At 35.2% G+C, this 20,494-nt stretch overlaps 1 protein-coding gene across 11 annotated transcripts in view; it reads left to right on the top strand.

Moving 5' to 3' along the window:
- Positions 1-20,494, top strand: part of SYNJ1 (synaptojanin 1) — a 68,721-nt gene that overhangs the window by 16,694 nt on the left and 31,533 nt on the right. For 7 of the 11 annotated variants that reach the window (XM_049835090.1, XM_049835089.1, XM_049835088.1 and 4 more), the window contains 11 exons: positions 72-297; positions 1,536-1,619; positions 2,425-2,486; positions 3,016-3,112; positions 4,406-4,575; positions 6,650-6,731; positions 9,484-9,636; positions 12,751-12,916; positions 14,647-14,670; positions 18,994-19,185; positions 19,322-19,406. In XM_049835090.1, the coding sequence (XP_049691047.1) occupies positions 72-297; positions 1,536-1,619; positions 2,425-2,486; positions 3,016-3,112; positions 4,406-4,575; positions 6,650-6,731; positions 9,484-9,636; positions 12,751-12,916; positions 14,647-14,670; positions 18,994-19,185; positions 19,322-19,406 (1,341 nt within the window). The remainder of the gene's footprint in view (positions 1-71; positions 298-1,535; positions 1,620-2,424; positions 2,487-3,015; positions 3,113-4,405; positions 4,576-6,649; positions 6,732-9,483; positions 9,637-12,750; positions 12,917-14,646; positions 14,671-18,993; positions 19,186-19,321; positions 19,407-20,494) is intronic. The other 4 variants (XM_049835094.1, XM_049835096.1, XM_049835095.1 and 1 more) reach the window with 2 other exon arrangements.

Below are 20,494 nucleotides of genomic sequence, written 5' to 3'. Positions count from 1 at the left end.
AGACAGTAGCTGGCTTAACAATTTGAGCTGTATTTTACTTCCTGCCAGTTATTTATTTTTTTTCTCGATAGGAACCAGTCACTGCATTTACATCTGAAGCACTATGGTGTGAACTGTGATGACTGGTTGTTACGTCTCATGTGTGGAGGAGTGGAGATAAGGACAATTTATGCAGCTCACAAGCAAGCAAAGGCTTGTCTCATTTCACGACTAAGCTGTGAACGGGCTGGCACCAGATTTAACGTCCGGGGAACAAACGATGATGGTCATGTTGCTAATTTTGTTGAAACAGAGCAGGTATGTTACGCTACAGTGCACATTGCTTGGCTAATGAACTCAAGATAAACGTGTGGATAGTTTTTTGCCCTAAATCAACAGATCACAAGTCAAGTCTGTAACCAACAGATATTGGAATAGTTCCTTTGCTGCTAAATAAGGAATCTAAGTAGGTTACATAATTTGATGATCTTGGTTTTTAGTGTAGCTTAGGGTAAGGACTTGCATGGGTCTGAGTTTCAATAGCTTAAGAAGCTGTTATCCGTCAGCTGAACTCTTGTAGGTGGCTGTACTTCCTTTTAGCCTCCTGAGCTGTAGGTGAGTGTGTACTTCTTTTGGCCTGAGCTAATAGTAAAGTAAAAGACCTTAGAAACAAGCAAAAGAGATTTTTGGCAAATACATAGTACCTTGTGGTTCAGGAAAGATTAAAGCATTCCTATGGTTACTTAGCACAGCTCATCTGAAAGGTAGTTTTTAAAGCCACTGTAATTCCACTGCATTTGATTGCATATCTTTGCCCTTATTATACAGAAATGCAAGAAGCTATTAAATCATTCTTTGCTGGCCCTTCTTTGCTCACTTCTTATGATAACCTAGTTATCAAGATGTTGTTCCTGCAACTGTATTCATGGGAGTAGGTATCTTTGGTTGACTCACTGACACTTTGCAAAGCCTAGGTGACTTCAGTAGGATTTTATCCAGAAAGGGCTCTGCTTGTACAGATCCAATTTCAGGAGTTTAGTCAGAACCCTGTCGTTACAGTTTCTCGGTCCAAGTTTCCTGGCAAGCTAATGTCACTAGATGACTGTGGCATATCATTCCACTTAAAGTTTCCTTCCCTGTATACTTAATAGACCATTGTATTTTGGATTCTGATACACAAAATCTGTGCAAGTGTTCTGAGTAGGCTGCATTGTTATTTTCTGCGCATTCGTGTACATTTTAACTGTTCCTACAGGAAGGTCTTACAAGTTACTGTTAGCACAGAAGTAATTCAGGCCCAAATAATAAAAGCTTGCTGTATTTTCTTAAACATTGTGAATCATGATTCTGCAAGGAAGCATGAGCATGCCAGAACTTCTTTTATGAATTGTTCATAGGGGATAGAGAGAAAAGCCTAGGGAACACAATTAATATTTTAGCTTGTATTGTGGAATATGTAATATGTAAATATATTTTATTTCCTCTATGTTTAGCAAAACCTAAAACCTTACACTCTGTTACACCTATTAATACTATGCTTTTTTTTTTCTTAACAGGTGATATTTTTAGATGACTCTGTGTCATCTTTCATACAGATTCGAGGATCTGTTCCATTATTTTGGGAACAGCCAGGCCTGCAGGTAAGCAGGAGATAGATTTAATTATACAGATAATTTTTATTCATGTTTTTTAAAACATCTTACAGTAGTGTTTAGGCTCTTCTGCACAGTTACAGGATGAATCCTGTCAAGATGAGGTTATTCTTTGGGAGCAAGTTGCTGCTATTGTTTAATTCACCAAGCCTGCCACTGTCGAGTTTCTGAATGCTGTTTTGCACAAGATTTGAATGTCCATTGCTTTTTAGATCCTTTCTCTTTGAAGTTCTGAGTTTTTCTGTTTTAATTTAAATTGCTATTTTAAAGCAGGTTATGTACGGGCACCCAAAGAGACTGTTTTCTTCTGATTTGTTCTTGAGGATAAGTTTTTTCAAGAAGTCAGTATGGATCAAGAGTTACTGTAATATAATTTCATCCCAGTTTTCTTGAAAGAGGGATTGTATCAACAACTACTACTGGGTTACAATTTTTACAGGGAAGGTTAAAAAAAGTTCATGCCTCATGGTGACTCTAGGCTCTTTAAACTAGACATATAAGCATTTTGCAGTAGAACTGCTGAAACATTTACATGCCTTTTACTGAAAACAAGAAGTAATTAGATTCTATGACTAAGTATATTAAATAAAAAAGTGGGTTTTAGAAAAAAAAGAGGAATTTAGGAAAAGCCTATAAAAAGAATGCACACCATAGCAAGCAGAATAAATTTGGGAGATCTCATTTAGAAATAGAAATGAATTTTTAGGCCATATTTAGGATCAAACGAGGTCTTTGAAGAACAATTAATCAAATGTGTAAAGACAAATAATTTAATGTAATCTTCATGTCATAGGTGGGATCCCATCGTGTCAGAATGTCAAGAGGTTTTGAGGCGAATGCACCAGCTTTTGACAGGTGAAAGAATGTCTTAAATTTTTGGTAATGAACTACAAACCTCTGATAAGTCATGCATCAGAGGGGTGGGATATGTTATTCCAAACGGGAGGCTTTGTCTATACAAATGTGTGATTCAGCAAAGCAGTGAACTGCCTGGGCAGCTTTTTCAAACTTCTACAGCCTTGCTAGTGCCTTTGAGTGCTTTGTTGAAAGGTTTGAAGAAAATTTGAAATAGTGAAATACTTTGTTAAATTGAAACCAAAAATTATAGCATGTTTACATTGAATAATCTATATTTGTCAGCTGCTGTATAAAAATAAAATTTATATTTTGATTTTATTCCTGTCATGACACTTGAGCTTCACAGCCTTATTGTTTTAACTAAATGTATGTTGTTATATTGATTTGTTTGGACATGACATAATAAAAGGCTTGTGGCAGTTATTCGAGTATCCAGTACATTTCTGCAGCAACTCAATGTTGCAGGTGTTCGTGTTAATTTTCTGCATGCCAGAAGATGAGCGTGGAATTTTTCTTCTGTTAACAGGCATTTCCAAACTCTTAAAAATTTATATGGCAAGCAAATTATTGTAAATTTACTTGGGGCAAAAGAAGGGGAACACATGCTCAGCAAAGCTTTTCAGGTGAGTAGGACAATTCTCTCACTGTGTGTCTTGGAATTTGCCTGTTTGGGATGAAGCTTTTATATAGCTTTCGAAAAATGAAACAGGTATGCTATGCTCTGGAGCAACTACCATTTGTGGTTAAAATTGTATTTTTATCATAAAAGCACTGCTTAAGATACATAATGTGAAGTGAATTTTTAAAAGCTTTACATACAGTTAGTGTTTGATTATGTTCAGATTGGTTACTTTACTGAAAAATTATAACAGCAACATAGACAATGTTTATGGATTTTCAGTTATTTTTGTATTTCATGCTTAGTAGTGGCTTATTTAAAAAATAAATCTTTTTTTGCACTATAAAATTGGTGAATAAATAAATTATACTTTGTGGTATTTAATACTGTGATGTTTCTTTTAAAAATCTTTCCCTTGGAATTCCTGGATCTATTCCTTAATATTTAAAGAAAAAAATCACAAATTAATTTATCAATTTAAACATAAAAGCAGCTTCATGATTAAATAGAAATGTTTGTTCAGAAAATGGTAACTATAAGTGGCCATTTTCATGAATTCCCACTAGTTAGGTTAAAAATAACTGTCATATTGTAGTCCATAAATACAGACAATTTGAGAAGTTCTGTCTGAAGCCAGAGAACATGTCAATAGCCATCTGTTATTTCCCATTCCCTTTTTCCTTTTCCCTTTGTATTATAATGATTGAGTATCTTAGGCCATTTACTAGTATCTTTTCTGTATCCAGCTATCCTGGTAGGAGACATTAGTGCTCCCAGATGCATATCAATGCCCACTGCAGATCATAGCTTTGCCAACAAAGATTGAGCACTTCAGGATTTTTCAGGGAATAATAGAGAAAGTTTTGCTCAAGCTACCCTCCACAGCAACCTAAATAATTTGCCTGTTTTTTTCAGTAGTAGCTTATGGAGTGTTTACTTAGTCTCCATTGCTGGCAGGTATGTCTAAAATGGTGACTGTTGGTAAAAAGGGTTTCCACTGAAACAGCTCTTTGCAAATCAAAGCATTTTAACAGTAGAAGAGGCTGTGGACTGTCTTGGTGACCCCTAGTATAGTAAGGAAAAAACTGACTTTGATTGTGACAAGAAAAAGAAAAAAACACAGGTAAAATATTAATCTGTTCTGAGTGATTTGTTGAACAATAGTGATAAAAATGTTTTCATTTTACTTAAGAGAAAGCATGTAATAAAACAGCTTTAAAAATATTTGTAGGTTCTCGTTTAGCTTATACTACTATATGTTCAGATATACTTTTTTCTTCTCTTTTCACAATGTCAGAGCCATTTGAAAGCATCTGAACATTCAGCTGATATCAAAATGGTGAACTTCGACTATCATCAAATGGTTAAAGGTGGAAAGGCAGAAAAACTACACAGTGTGCTTAAACCTCAAGTCCAGAAATTCTTAGAGTGTGGATTTTTTTATTTTGATGGAAAGGAAGTGAAAAGGTTTGTGTGTATAACTCCTGTAAATTTCTTCAAATTAAATTATGGTTCTGGGATGCTTTCCACCCCTTAGTGAGAAGATAAGAGAAAAAGTGTTAGTTCTGTTATTGTGTTTTTATTGTATCCAAGATGATGCTCAACAACTGAAATATGAATCACTTATTTTACTCTATTAAAATTTTGTCTCATTCTGAATATGCTCTAAAAATCTTAATGGAAAATATCTTTGAGACTTCGATGGGGCATGACTTAATTTCAGGCCTTTGATCTCATGATTTTGGTGAAAATGGGCAGTTGTCCTTTTTCTTGGGTCCACCCACATGGGATTAAAGAATGACTGTTTTTCCATCTTCCTGTATAATGTTATTCATATTTTCCTCAGCAATGGAGCATACCATTTTCTGTTTGTTGTAAATGCTGATGTTCAGTGCAGTCTTTTTCTAAATCTGTTTGCACCTGGATCCCCCATTTAAGAGATGCAGTTCTCCACAAAGTATGGATGGAGTGCATATTTTCTGCCCTGCTCTGTATTTCCCAGTCCTGCTGCATTTGTACTTCTGCCCCTATTTTGCCACCCCTCTTCCTAGAGCAAAGGCTGTGCTTATCTCAGCAGGAAAAGAGAATCCGGGCTAGAAATAGGCAACATTTCTGCTCTTCTGCCTTCCGCACCATTCCTCCTTTTAATTAATACCAGAGCAAACTGCTGAGTGAGGTTCTCCATGAGAAGGAGAATTGTTGAGTGAGGGGATTGTGCCACATGCAGTGGGGGTTTCATCTTCTAGTGCAGTAGGAGAGGGGAAGAGGGTTCCAGTGCCACTCTGTGCTCTAACCTGGCTGTGGGATTAAATCCCCCAGGGGCAGGTTTTAGTAGGCCTTAATAAAACTAGATTTCGTGGGAGGATGCTTAGGTCCCATCTTCACCTCAAAATGTCACTGACCATTCTCCAAACAGCTTTAAAAGTGGTGTGACACTTTGTGTTGGGAGAGCATTGTTTGGTCTTGGTGGAGATTCAAACAAAATTATCACCAATCAAAAAGACTGACAACAGAACAAAAGCAAAACAGGCTATGGCTTGTGATAACTTGAAGAATTGCATTAATAAAAGATAGTGATGATTTTTATAAGTTCATGGACCATCTTCTTTGGAGAATGTCAGGCTTTTTTCTAACACAGATAGCAAGTTGCTTTGTATTTCAAATCAAATACAGAGATAGTAATGAAAAAAATAACCTTGGAGAAAGTTCTTCAAAACTTTCTACAATTTATGGTTAGATCTCCAAGTAAATGTGATGAAGCCTTACTGACTTAATTGGACAAAGTGTGTAGTGGGAATGATGAAAGTAAGGAATAAGTGTGTATCTTTGGGAGAGCCATCAGAATTTTGTACTCATAGCCAGGCAAGAACAACATGGATGTTGCCTAATATGATCCTTCTGAGAGCTTTATAGCATGAGTTAATGGTCTTCTCTCAAAGGAAGGGGAGCAATTCACAGTGCCTGAGGGCCTTAAGCATCTGTTGAGCTAAGGGGGAGACGCTTATTTTTCATTTTTATTTGGGGAGGAAAGAAAAGGTAATGAGGGGTTGAAATTGGCTTTACTTTTATCACAAATTCTTGTTACTTTTAGTTTAGTTAAGCAAATCCAAGAACTACTATTTTCTAGTAATTTTTTTTCCAATTTTTGTTTTAACTAAGAGTTATTATTTCCCTCTGAGATTTTTGGGAAATGTGTTACTTGGATTGTTTGAAAAGAAGACTTAATCCTGCATAACACTTTAACCAAGCAAGTGAGGAGAATTGAGAAAAACTGAAGAAGAAAGACGCATGTTTTTTGCAGAAAATTAATTAGTTTTGTATAGTGAACACTGCTGCAAAATTCACTGCTGTTACTGGAGCTAACCCTCTATTGCTGACGCATTTATAAATGTACTTGCAATGACAGTAGCATTGCCCTGACAATACCCTGATTTACTATTCTGGTTCAGATCTTGATGTCCCTGTCTTTGTTGATGATATGTGTGTTAAATGAGTTATTTCAGTTGTTTTCTCTCTCTGTCTCTCGTTGTCCTTGGCACAGATCTCAAAGCGGTACTGTCAGAACAAACTGCTTGGACTGTCTGGATAGAACAAACAGCGTGCAGGCTTTCTTTGGCTTAGAGGTAGGAAAAATGGTGTCCAGATACACAACTGCTCCTGATGCTTCTGTAGCAACTAGGCTGCAAAAGTAGCATTACCTTCCCTATGAATGATGAATGAAAACGTTTTGTAGATGGTAGTTTGATTTATAGCATGATACTTTTCTTGTACTGGGGCAACCAGATCTTAGTAGTTACAGAAGCAGTGGTTGTGTAGTAATGTAAGTGAACAGTAGTTATGCAGCATTATGAAAAATGTTCATTCTTTTTTAGGTGTCAGTTTATTATGTCTGTTAAAGTTCAGGCTTGCAATTCTAGGAGAAGTAGTAGTGTTGTAGTCCTTCACAAAACCACTTGCATTCACAGTTACTCTATTAGATGAACTTCTTCAGCATATAGGATTACTGTTCTTAGCATCTGCCAGTGCTGTGTGTTCATATTTTCACATCACTGTGCTTTGAATTCTTCATGGGACAATACCATGGTTGAGGCTTTGACCACACTCAAATTGAGTAGTTGGATATTAACCGTGGGATTCAGTCCTCCTGCAGGGTAGTGCTTCAGCATATTGGCTTGCTATTGAAACAAAGGTTCTAGCCCAGGCTTATACAGTAGAGCTTGAACACATGAACCTGACAGGAATTGATGGAGTAAAATAGTGCTGATTGGGCTAAAAGAGTACCTCTGAAAAACTTCTGACAGCTCCACTCATCTCAGTAAACTAAGTTTGACTCCTAAAGATAAAATACTTAGCATGTTTAATAATGAAAAATTATGGGTGCTGTGTAACATCAAACTAAGTAAAAGGATTATTCTTTTGTTTTCTAAATTTTATTTAATTGAAATGCTCTTGGTTTAGTGTCTGTAGGAGGAATTTCTGTGAGAACTGCAAAATCTATTGGCTGTAGAACAAACATTTCTGATTGTGGAATATGTAGTGCTCTGCTGCTGTGTTTACCAAGTGAACACTGTTGCCAGTTCATTGGTGTTTTAGTCAAATGGAATACTGAACTGTTTACCCTCATGCAAATACTCTGAAAATTTTTCTCTTAACAGTCAATGTCAATGCCTTTTTTCTCTGTTGTTTCAGCTCTGGATATACCATAGGGGGTCACACCTTTTAATTACTAAAATTAAGAAAAATAATTCTTATTCTTTTCTTTACTTCACTGTGTTGAAAAGAGTAGTGGCACGCTTTGAAAATCTCACAGCACTGTATTGCATTATGTAGTTTTTATATCTGTCCATCCTGTTTTGACTTTGCCATGGGCGAGACAAATGATTACCTTGAAGTTTTTCTCATCCTAAATCTGTTTCCTGGAGTTTAACAGTTCACTGTAGATAGAAATGCAAGCTTGAAGTAAGCAGTTAGGTTACCTTAAATGAGCCATGAGAAACACTGCCTCTTGTATTTTGCTGGTAGTAAAATGTGGTTTTCTATGGCAGAAAAACAAATCTTTATACATTCTTAATGTGTATAGTACTTATATGGCAAACTTAGTTTTGCAGCTCTATTTTTTCTTTTCTTAAACTTTTAAGAAATGGATTAAGTATTGTAATTATTTTTTTTAGACCAGGTGTGCCAAATTTTTCCTCCGTGAGAGCTAAATTATGATTTCAGCTAAAATATGAGAGCTAAAGGTATAAAACTAATAAATAAGAAGGAAAATGGTAAACCCTCATGAGATGCTTACTTAATTTTAGAATTCTATTTAAATGAGATACTTGAATTCTTACTTTTTTTAACATGATAGATACTTCATGTAACAACAACTGAGCTCTGTATGGCCACCTAAAATTACAAGATGAAGCACCCAATTTCTGAAGCTTCTTTTCTTGTTTATTTCTACTTAATTTTGTCTGCAAGTTTCCTTTTATAACTTTTGTTAATTCCTGCCCAACCTTCAGAATTTTGCCTTTGTGTCATTTTATGTTCATCATTTTAGACTCCTCCTTCTTGCTGTTGGACACCTCAAGGTTTTAAAGATTTTTAAAAGCTCTTGAAAATAGTTTTTTTATTTAGTTTTAATTTTTTTTACATCTATTTTCAGTATTATATTGATAGCCACAAACACTGGAAACTTACTTGACTTTTTTTAAATAATCATGATTCCACAAACCAGGATTTCAAACCAAGGTACCATGTCCCATTCTACATCCATAAGCATAATGCTACATTTAAGTAATGTATTTAATCGTAAAATAATACATTTATATGTATTATATGTACACAATTTAAAAGCATTTAATGTAGACTGTGCATCATGGAAAATTAATTCAGGTATATTGATTGTAAGGGTAAAGTTTGCAGTGTGTTACACATGAAAACAGTGAATGACAGAAGGCATTGGTATTTCACTGGTCACAGAGCTCTGTTGCTGCTGCATTTGATAATAGAGGTCAGTGTCTTTGGTGTTGCACTTTTTGGGGAAGAACATTAATTACTCTAATTCTAAATTATGTAAGTAGAAAGACTTGAGAACCAAAAATAGCTTACCTTGTAACTAGTGAATTTTTAGTTGAAAATATTTACAAATCAACTACATAATTCTTTTCCTATATTACTGCCTATCTTTAAAAGAAAATTAAATGCTGGTGCTAAAGTTACAGGTATGATGCAGTCTATCAAACGTGGCATGGTGTCAGTTTGTTCAGAATAATACATATAAACCAAATATATTTTTTTTGTGCACATATGTTTAAAAAATATGATATACCTGTTAGTAAATAAATTTAAAGATTTTTCTTTTGTAAATGTTGTCTTCAACTGTTGCAGATGCTAACAAAACAACTGGAGGTATTAGGATTAGCTGAGAAGCCTCAGCTGGTTACTCGCTTTCAGGAAGTTTTCCGATCCATGTGGTCTGTGAATGGTGATTCTGTCAGTAAAATTTATGCTGGAACTGGAGCCCTTGAAGGAAAAGCTAAGGTAAAGTACATTTTAATAAAAACTTTAGCAGTATTCAGTATGGGTGTTAAAAAATTCTGCCGTTAATATAACTACTATGAGATTTTCTTTTTTAAAATGTGCTTTTGTTGTAATCCTAAAAAAACCCAACCAAACAAAGTAAAAAAAATTAACATAAAAAGCTTGGTTATGTTGATAACCAGATCTTGTTTCAGTACATCCTTTCTCAGCCATGCCCATGCTTCCCAGATAACATCATTGTGTAGGAAAGGATGAGGCTCAAAACTTTTATTTCTTTAGATCATAGTTCAGAAAAATGTATATTCAAATCAGCTTTAGTTTCTTTGAATATTTTCATTTTTCTCTTTGTACCTCTGCCTCCTATTGTTTCAATTTTATTCACTATATCTCCTTTCTTTTAAAATGTGTTTCACTGGTCGTTGTTGTTCATGCTTTTAGTGTTTTTTAACAGTGTTAAAATTAAACAGGTTGCAGCTGGGTGTTTTTTATTTGCATGTTCCTCCAGCTATTTGTTTTTAGTTTTGCAATTACTGAAAAAAACCCAAATATTGTTTCTACCTTGCTCTCTAATGTTGTGATAACAATTCCGTACTACATGACAGTGTAATGCTCTGTTTCTCGTCAACTTGTTTTGTCTTTGTTGATGGCTGAGCTATTCAGATATTCTAATGCTGTCTTTTATTTTTCTTCTAACAATGTTGCTTTTTTTGTTTCCATAATTCTCTCTCTTATCAGGTGATACCTGTCAAGACAAACAAATGTTGAATCATAGCAATTTTTGCCCTTCATTCCCTCAAGAATTTCTTTTCATACTGTTCTTTTTATTCAAGAATGTGCTGCTTCTCATTATGTATTATATACTATGTACTCATAGTTGACTGTTTTGTTTTTCCATCACTTGTTCATTCAAACCATATAAGGGTCCTTCTCTGCACATGTACAAGGCATTGCAGTAAGCTACATAAAAAGAAAAATAGACTTGTTGCTTATTCTACCCTTAATTGGTGCATACAAGACTTTATCTTTTGGGAATTGCTTGTGTTTTAGTGTAGAGTGGAATTTGGTTAAAGATGTTTAGTTTTATTTTCTTACAAAAATGTCACCCAGATCGTCAGGAAAACTACAGTAAGTATTTTATGGGGTGTCTCCCCTTCTCCTGACTTTCTCATTCAACCTTTCTTGTTTCTTTTCCTAAATTAATAGTTTTCTGCCATTCATTTGGCTGCTTAAATTTTTTACTTTGTAAAATGCATTTACTGTATTTACACTTTAATTTTTAATGTTTAAAACACAGAGTGCATTTACTCTGCTGTCTTTGTAATAACACAGGATCCCTGCCCTGGTACAACTGTTAATGAGTACCACATCTCATAAATCAAACACAGCGTCCCTGACAAAAGTCCATCTATTCGAAGCAGATCTTTAATACTTGCAAAGCCATACAATACTTGCCATTGTTTCAATGAAACCTGACCAGGTCACTACTCAGTATCTTCCTGAGTACTCTGATAACATACTTTAAAATGTAGTTTTTAAGTTGTTGGTTGTATTCTCATTTCTCAAATGAAAAGTTTGATGGTTGAAATTCTTCCATTTCTTGCTTGTCAGTTTGATTCTTCAAAGTCCAAGAGTACTTAGCAGTAAAAATATGGAAATCTAGGATAGGAGAAAAAAGATTTTAACCTTAAATGCATTAATGTACATTTCTATACTGAAAAACAGTCCTTTTTAAAGTATTATAATACTCATTACATCTAACTCCTTACCTACTCTTTCTTTTGCTTTCTCTGGGTTCGTTTCAATTAATTGCCTGATATGTGAATGGTGAGTGTGTTTTTTGGATCATGTCATAAGTTATATATACATTGTCTGACAGGAAGGGAGCAGTATCCTATTAAAATCCTATTGCAATAGTACGCTCCCCAACACCTCATCCACATTGTCGTCCAAAAATCATGGTGCCAATTTATTGCTACTTATCCTTGACAAAAGAGTAGTTTCTTTCTTGTTGACTAGTACAGTTCGTAGAACTAAATGATGTTTTGTAGTTTTCTTAAGCTTTTGTCTTTTTTTCTTATGCATTTAAGAGACTTTCATGAACAATGCAAGCTGTAAACTTGGAATATTTTTTTATAATAATACATTACCATGCAGCATCCCTGATGGATTATGGTCTATATTTCATATACATGCAATAGCATGTGTTTATGTACACCTCACAGGCAAAATACACTTACGTGCATAAGACATAATAAACCATGTAATCAAGAAAATGTCTTCCTGCCTGTCATTGTCAGTGCTGTGTACACAGATTAACACTGCTGGTTTTTGAATCAAGTATGAGACTGCATGATATGTTGATTACATTATCCTCTAGGTGTCTGACCCACAGGGAATATCTGTAGTAGCAGTACATCTCTTGGAGATTCTTGTTTAGTTCAGGTAGTCGGGCACGGTTCTTTTGGAGCACTGTTCAGTCGTGCCACTTGTGTGCAGTGTGTGCAATGACAGTGTCTTCATATATATGTATTAGTGTATATGTTCCTTCTGGGATACTGCATGAGATTTGCATGTTGTTTTAAAAAGTTAAGGGGTCTTAGTAAGTTGAAGCTATCTCTTTTTTTAACATGGATATTTCAGAATGTGAATTCTGAACTAATATGCTCATATGTGCATATACATACATATTCATGTATCATGACATTTGGACTCAAGTGCTTGCTCATCTCTCACTATTTGGGGAAAAGCCAAAAATCCCATATCATGGTCTAAACAAGGCACTATATCAATTTAATTTTTGAAGATAAAGGGTTTAGGGGAAAAAAAAACCCTATTCCCTTCCCTGCAATATTTTGTTCAATTTACATAATTTAAACTGGAATAATCTGATTGTTAGATACGCCTTGATGGTAATACTGTGTTGTTTAGCATTTGGGAGTTGGGAAGCACGCATAGTACAGTAGACTCAGAAGACTTTATTTAACACTTAAAGAAGGAAATTGCCTTAGGTTTTAAAATCATTAATGCAGTTTACAAATATGTTACTGAATATTGCCAATGTTATTGTGAGCAGTGTCCTACATAAAATATTTTATACATGTTCCTCCCTAACAGGCTGGAAAGCTGAAGGATGGTGCTCGTTCTGTGACCAGAACGATTCAAAATAACTTTTTTGATAGCTCCAAGCAGGAGGCCATTGATGTTTTGTTATTGGGAAATACCCTAAATAGTGATTTAGCAGATAAAGCACGGGCTCTCTTAACCACCAGCAGTTTACGCGGTATGTGTCTTTCAGGATTTTAATATCTCTGATAACTATTTGGTGTAAGAAAGCTGTATGGAGTCTGTTTGCAAGGCAGTATTGGAAAGTATAAATGCTATTTTATGTTCTGTTGGCTTATTAAAAGATGAAAGTTTCTTCTGCTTTACTAATATTACCAAACTAACATGCTGCAGTAATTTCTTTACTGTTTATAATTTTTTGATGTCTGGTGCTGTAATAGGTAAATATCTGTGGAGCAAATTTGTCAGAACTTTACTGTAGATGCGTGTTAGTTATATTCTGTTCAGTTCTTCAAATCCATTTATAGCAAGTGTTAATCATGACCATTACATGCTGAAATTGGGAAAAAAATCCTGATTTATTAAAATATTAGGGTTTTTTATTGTTTGCTAAATGTCTTCCTTAATTTGATCTGTCATGTCAGTGAAGAAATTCTCACCATGGTGTTAAACTAGATAGAAAGCATTTATTCTTTTCTCAAGCTTAGGAATGCTGGTATTTATCTTCATTTTGGTTTCTAAGGTACTGAGGAACAAAGGGGGGTTTGGTAGTGGAATAAAATTTAAGATAACAAGAGCTATCAGAAAATTCCTGATGAATGATTTTCCATCACAAAATGTTTTCTTATGAGAAGAAGTCTTTCCCAGGAACGTGTGCACCGCAAAAGCTTGTCAGGCTGTGGGTGAAATTCTACATCAAAATCGGAGAGATTTCAATAAGAAACTCTGCTTAGGCAGAGTAGCAATGTGGGACTTGGGTGGTCTGGTTACAGGAAGATGATTCACCGAATCAAAATAGGGAGCTGAACCACAGCATTCTGCATCCCCAGAGGTGTAGCCTACATGGTCGCCAGGACTACAGTCATGTCCCATCCTTCTGCAGGTCCGATGGGCAGGGAAATAGTAAGTGGGCCAGGTGTAGGGCTGTGTTTAAAGTACTTGGCTGGGATATAAAAAATAGAGGACCTAATTCTTGGACCAAGAAGGAACTTAAATTTGAGTCGTCTTGCCAAAATCCCAAGTAAGAGTGTCCTAAATGGTGGGTTGTTGCCATTTTAGGGATTAATAACATTCTTAAATTTTCCCTTTTCTTTTTTTGTCCCCTTTCTCCTGGACACTTCTCAGCCTAGAATGAGAAAAATGTTTCAAAGCTTCAGTGCAGTCTGTGGCACAAGAAAAAATTATTGCCCAATTGTAGTCTTCATCTTGTGGGTATTTATATATTTCCTATGTGGAGCCTGAAAGACTGTTTTCCTCTAATTTCTCTACCACAAGGTTTCATGTTACTGTAACTTTTCCTGTATCTGAAACCTGCTAAACCAGCCTCACCTCAAAATTATTTGAAAGTTGTTTTCTTTTCTTCTCACTTTCTCTGTGAATACAAGCTGTCCTTTCCATATTTGCAGCTCCTGTCAGCTGAGGAACATTAATCCCTCTTCACTGAACATAATGTCTTTGCATTGTCTGCTAGGTGGTGAATTAACTAGAGAGGTACTTCATCATACATAAATCCATTATTAATAAAGCAAGAAAAGAGAATTTGTTAATACTGTTGTGGAACTTTTTAGATTTTGCAGCATAAAAGATGTGCTTTAACTGATGCAAATGGTTACGTGTAATAAGTTGTGTATTACAGCATGTTCTCTCACATATTGCTGGAAAATTTTAAAAAAATAATTACTTATTTGACTAATTTTTTTTCTTGTTTCCTTCTTACTGCATCCGTAGTTTCAGAGCAATCATTACAATCAGGTATAGTATAGTAAATTAAGCTGTAAATATCTGAGCAGCTATTGTTCTTCTCTGGCTTTTTGCTTGTGCCTGTTTGCATAATATTTGGTTGCGGGCTCACATTTTCCTAGTAGTGTTTGGATCTGGCATTCCTGTGCCCCCAAATCCCTTAATCCAAGAAAAGCTCTTTAATACAAGAAAAGTGAAAATGTAAGGGGTGAAAAATGTTGCAGTTTTTCTTGGGTGTGAGTTATGAAAAAAGGCAACCAATTCTTGGGGTTTTAGTTTTGCAAATGCTGTATTCTAGCTGTAGAGGATTTTGCTTTTTTATCTGGTTTGGGAGCTTTTGTATTTTTGTTTTGTCTAAATGTTTTGTTTAGGATAAGAGGTAAAATTCTTCAGTACAATTTGTAACTTCATCTTGTCTGCTGTTAGAAGGCTCTACCTGCCTGTGTTCTTGCATGAGACGGACTGATTTTGTAATATCTCCGAGCAAAGGTTAATGTTGTACTGGAATGATCTGAAATAACATGCTGACACTTGTGTTTTGTAGAGCAAAAGTACAGTCAAAACCACTGAGATATGTTTACCTCTGCATATGACACAAAATGAAAGTATTAGAGCATCTATTTAGGTAAAACTCTTGTTGAAGAGGCCTGAAGAAGGAACTTTATAGTTAGCTCCTAATCTTCTACTTCAAGACATGGCAGTAATATCTTCACCAATGTCTGTGATATTGGGCTTAAAATATGAGAAGTTGGCTTTGGAGGATTCAGCAATACTGTGAACATGAAGAAGTGATACATAATAATAAGAATGTGTAAGGATGAGCCAGATAGAGGAAAATTACCTGAAAGATCTCTTCAATTTAAGAAGCTTCTGAAAACTCTTAGTTATTATGGTTGTAAGTTAGCAACATAAGCAACATAATGTCTTTGAAGTTTGTTTTCAAAATTTTCTGATTCTTAGTGGAAATCCTCCTTTTTTGTGGTAACTTAAGCTGTTTACATGAAGCTGCTCCATTTGGGGAGATGTGATATACACAAATTGCATATTTTTAAGGGAGAGCTGCGAGTACTCGTCAGCCGTGCAACACTTCATCATCTCCTTGTTCACAGAAACCAGTATTTAAAATAAAACATTTCTAATGCTGTTATGTTCAGATTTTACCATGTGTTGAGAAAATTTAAATGGCCGTTTCTGACCTATTGACTTAATAGGGTTCGTTGTACTACCTCTTGGAAGTAGGTTCAGTGAAACCAGATCAGGTGCTTAGTTTCTGGGTGAGAGGAAAAAAGTATGTTCTTAATACCTGGGAAGTTGAAGGGAGAGGAGGAGGGAAAGAAACAAGGAAGCTCTTAATAATTGTTCAGACAAGCCTACTTTTTTAAAAGAATAGCAAAGCTGTGCACAGTATCCCCTCAACCTGTGCACTTGCGTAGTAGCTACTAGGCCCAGGTATTGAAGATTGACAGGGGAGGATCCTCAGAAGAAAGCATGAGGATTTGTTGTTGGCTAGATTGTTTTTCAAATACATCTGAAGTGTTTAAAGCCTTCCCCCCCTCCGCCCCATCCTTGGAAAACCACTTCAACCATAATCTGTATTTTTGAACTTTAAATGTTTTTTCCCTTTACGTTCATCTCAGCTTTGCTTTTTCTATTAGTGTTTTAGTGTATCTACTTAACCCTTACTGAGTTCTTAAATAATGGAATCTGAGTCACAGGTAATATACACCTGAAATTAACTGATTCACTGGCATTTTGTCAGTGTTAAAAACTGTTTATTGGAATAAACAGTCACATTGTCATTTATGGCGTAACTGTCTAGACTATATCAGCCTAGTTTATAACTCATGAAGAGTCATACATGTCAACTATTTTTTAACTTCTTGATGTAGCATTTCACTGTGGGTTTCATCTAAATACAAATTGCATATATTGAAATGTATCTACAGTAATTTGGATGTTGTAGTAAAATAGTTCAATCAAGTTCAGTTACACAGAATATCCCACCAAGAATTCTAAATTGATACTCCCTTTGTAGAACTGATTTCCAAATGTGTGCCTGCCTAGTATGAACAGCAGTTAAAGTATTTTTGCTGCAAAATAACAGAAAATGTAACTGATGGGTTCTTTAACATTGTAGAGTGAGACATGATTTTGTTGAAAAGATAAATAGCTAGAAATGTGTAGGAAAATAAAGTATGCAGGAGGCTCAGGAGCTCTGAAAAACAATTGACTCAGTATTTTGGAAAACACGAACATTTCTTTGTTCTTTATTCTAATTTAGAAAAAGAGTGATTCTACAATTTAGAAAGCTTGTTAGTTTAAAGGTATGAATTTCATGCTTGTAATAAGCATGTTGTCAGTTTACTTCTAAAGTTAGAATCTATCCTGGTAAGATTTTTCACATTAGGCATTCATGACAACGTCAGGAGTTAAATAGGCAATAATTCAATTTTGCAGCTTTTCTTAAAGGCTGCTTGGTAGCAAATATGAACTATTTGGAGTAACTATTTAAAATTAAGCTGAAAATTGCTAGATTTGCAAAAGGAAAAGAAGGAACTGAAGTGGAGAGAATAAAAGTCCAAACCGTGCTCTTAAACTTGCTCAGAGTACTATGAAGACTAATCTGTGCATATCTTCAAAGCTGTCTGTAATGCTATTTTGGGTTCCTCGGGTTCAGCTAATCCTTTGGATGATTGGGGTACTTGTACATATCATGGCTACAACATTTTTTGGATTGGTTTCTGTTCAGTGGTCAGGTGCTTGGGTAGCTTCTGTCCTTGACCCTTAAAGGCTTTTTGGGCATTTGGTGGACTTCTTGACTTGACTGTTACCTAGTGTGTAGATACATTCAGAAGTAGACTCAGTATTTCGCCCTCACCTGAAGGCATAAAGTATTCTGTTGGCTCCTTGCTGTTTTCTTGACTTCATTCACCTGGATTATGATAAGGAAAGCATGATCCCAAGCATGATCTGCTTGTAGTACCCCAAGGAGACACCGGTCAGTTCATTGTCTTTTATATGTGATTGGCTCATATATGGATATATGATTGGTTCAGCAGTGAAAGAGTTCACAAACAACGAATGCAATATATTATTTTCTTCTATTGTTTCTAGTTTGTTTCAAAACCATGAGGGCTAGAGAATCCCTGGTTTTTGTTTTAATTGGGTAGCTAAGATTCTGTAGCAAATGTAAAGGTGGTAAACTTAAAAAGAATAACTAAAAAGGCAACAACAGCTCACTAATCACCCTATTTTGGGGATTTGAATGAAAATATTGTGCCCCGTAGATGACCAGTTTGCAAGACAGCACACAGTGAAGGGAAGCATTCCATCTAGTAATGTTTATATGATTCTCACCGAGTCTTATAAACATGAGAGTATTCAAAATAGGTAAATTAATATCATTTAGGTAAAGTACAATGCAATCAATACTGTTTACATGTGATGCAATTTTCATTCCACTGAGATTAAAGAAAAAAAGGAGCGTAATTTTAAAAAATATTCAGGTCTTTTTTTTGTGTTAGGAAATATATCTGTATGAGTATATTATGCAGCCGATTTGTAAAGGGACTTTTAAAATCTCTGTAACTCTAGTGTCTGACCATTGAATAATCTTTTTTGGTTTTTTTTGCTTCTCACAATGCCCTTTACAGACGGGTCATTACTCTCTGTCCCATCTGGCAGATAGAAACAAGGCGCAGAGAAAGGCTGGTGTGACAGAGAAATTAGTTTAATTGTTTTGAATCCTAGCCTACTTTCCTCACTAAAGTAGAATTCTAGGAATTCAATTGACCTAAAAAATAATTCAAATTTGTGGCTTAAATAGACGTACTCTAATATGATAAAATAATGTACCTTATCTATTTGAGTAAAGGTAGTATATCAGTCGTTTTTACATTTCTAGAAATTAACATATCTAAGTTGTTTTTGTAATGGAGTCTGAATTTCATAAATGTAATCCATGAAAACAAGGTAGATATCTGTTGACATGTATGAAAAATAATGGTTTCCATAGAGAATCACTGATAGAGTGAAAGAATGAGAGATATTTATAAAACATTGAAATTATGTTTCTTTTATATATTATTTTTATATATATTACTTTGAACAAATTACTACTGTCTTTCATTCAGTCTGTATCCTACCCAGATAAATAATATGTCTGCAAATGTATTTTCCCTTGTGAAAAGCTGCATTCATTTTGCTTTCACAGTTTAACTTTCTATATGTCTGTGCATGGATTTGTTGCCATTTTTTTAAGGGAAATATCTCATTGCCAAGTTTTCTGAAGAAACATTCTGTATAAAAATAATGTCTTTTCAAATGTTTTTGCAGCATCTGTAAAAGTGCTAAAGAGTATGTGTGAAAACTTTTATAAGTATGCAAAACCGAAAAAAATTAGAGTCTGTGTTGGGACGTGGAACGTCAACGGGGGGAAGCAGTTTCGAAGTATTGCCTTTAGAAATCAGACCCTCACTGACTGGCTTCTAGATGCACCAAAGTTAGCTGGTATTCATGAATTCCAAGGTAGGATTTGTATTCTGTCAATTTTTTCTTGAAAACTCTTGAGTTTCATAATCAGATCATAATCATTAAAATAGATATATGGGGTCTTGGTTCTTAATTATAAACAACAAACAGCTTTTTTAATATTTAAATGCAGATCGCAAAAGCAAGCCTGTAGACATATTTGCCATTGGATTTGAAGAAATGGTGGAGTTAAATGCAGGAAACATTGTGAATGCCAGGTAGGTGGTACAATCTATACAGCACTGGTTTAGTTGATAATCACGTTTTTTTGAGTAAAATGTTATTTAACTTTTTTTTTTTTCTGTTTTGTAATGGTTGGGATTAGCCTGGATTAATTTTTGACTGTATCCCAGTTCTCTGCCAGTTTCTGTGCCAGGTTTGCAGACGTCATCTCAGCTTTCCCTAGCAAAGCTGTGATCATTTAGATCATGTATAATGTAATCTCAAGGATCCAAACAGTCAGTACTTGACCATATTTTGGATCGCGCCTTCAGCAGCCCCTCAACTTTTCCCTTCATTTAACACTTTGAAGGAATTTACCTCCAATGCTCATAGTGTTTTGCAGTCTCTGTGCCTTCCTACTGCTGGGAACAGCAAGTCCTGTGAAATTCCTTCCAAAAGCATGTATTGTTGGTATGCCTTTATATAGTGTCTTGCATCAGGTTTTGATCTGTATAAAGAAAGGCTTCCTTCCATACTGTTAGTTTTCACTGTCATTCCATGTATTACATGTATATATTACCATGGAGTTTGGATTTTTCACCCCTAGCTGAGTAGGTTATGATGATATATTTTTACCAGTGGAGGGTGATATAGAGATGAAGTCTTTATCTGTAGTCCTAAGATCATATTCATTTTTGTCCATTGTTTTGTCTGCCTGTTTTGCTTGTTTTCTGGTGCTAGCAAGCTCTAACTCATTGGTAGAAGTGTCTAAAGCCTTATAACACTGTTTAGCCTTTGCACAGGCTTTTGTCCTGAGGACAAAGTGGCAGTTTGTCATCCCCTAATTTCACACTATGTCTAGTTAATGCTGTTTCCAGGTCTGATATTTTTCATTTATATCCAATGCTAGCTCTGAAAACCATAGTCTGTTAGGTCTCCAAGTAAGTTTCTTCTTGATGTAAGACCATGGACATCTTTGTTTTCCAATATAGACTGAGCTCTAGGCAAAGAAGTAAGTCGCTAGAAAAATTCTTAGGTTTTGCTCCTCTAGTCTAGCCTCGGAAATACAGGAAAGATAGCCCTGGCTCCTAACACTGTCTGTGGTGTTGAGAAAAGTGAGGCAGCATTTTATGAGGCTGAATTT

Source organism: Accipiter gentilis, chromosome 32 (genome assembly GCF_929443795.1).
Source record: "Accipiter gentilis chromosome 32, bAccGen1.1, whole genome shotgun sequence".
Taxonomy (NCBI): Eukaryota; Metazoa; Chordata; class Aves; order Accipitriformes; family Accipitridae; genus Astur; species Astur gentilis.
The sequence above is the reverse complement of the archived record's forward strand: the minus strand, read 5'-3'. Positions and strand labels throughout refer to the sequence as shown.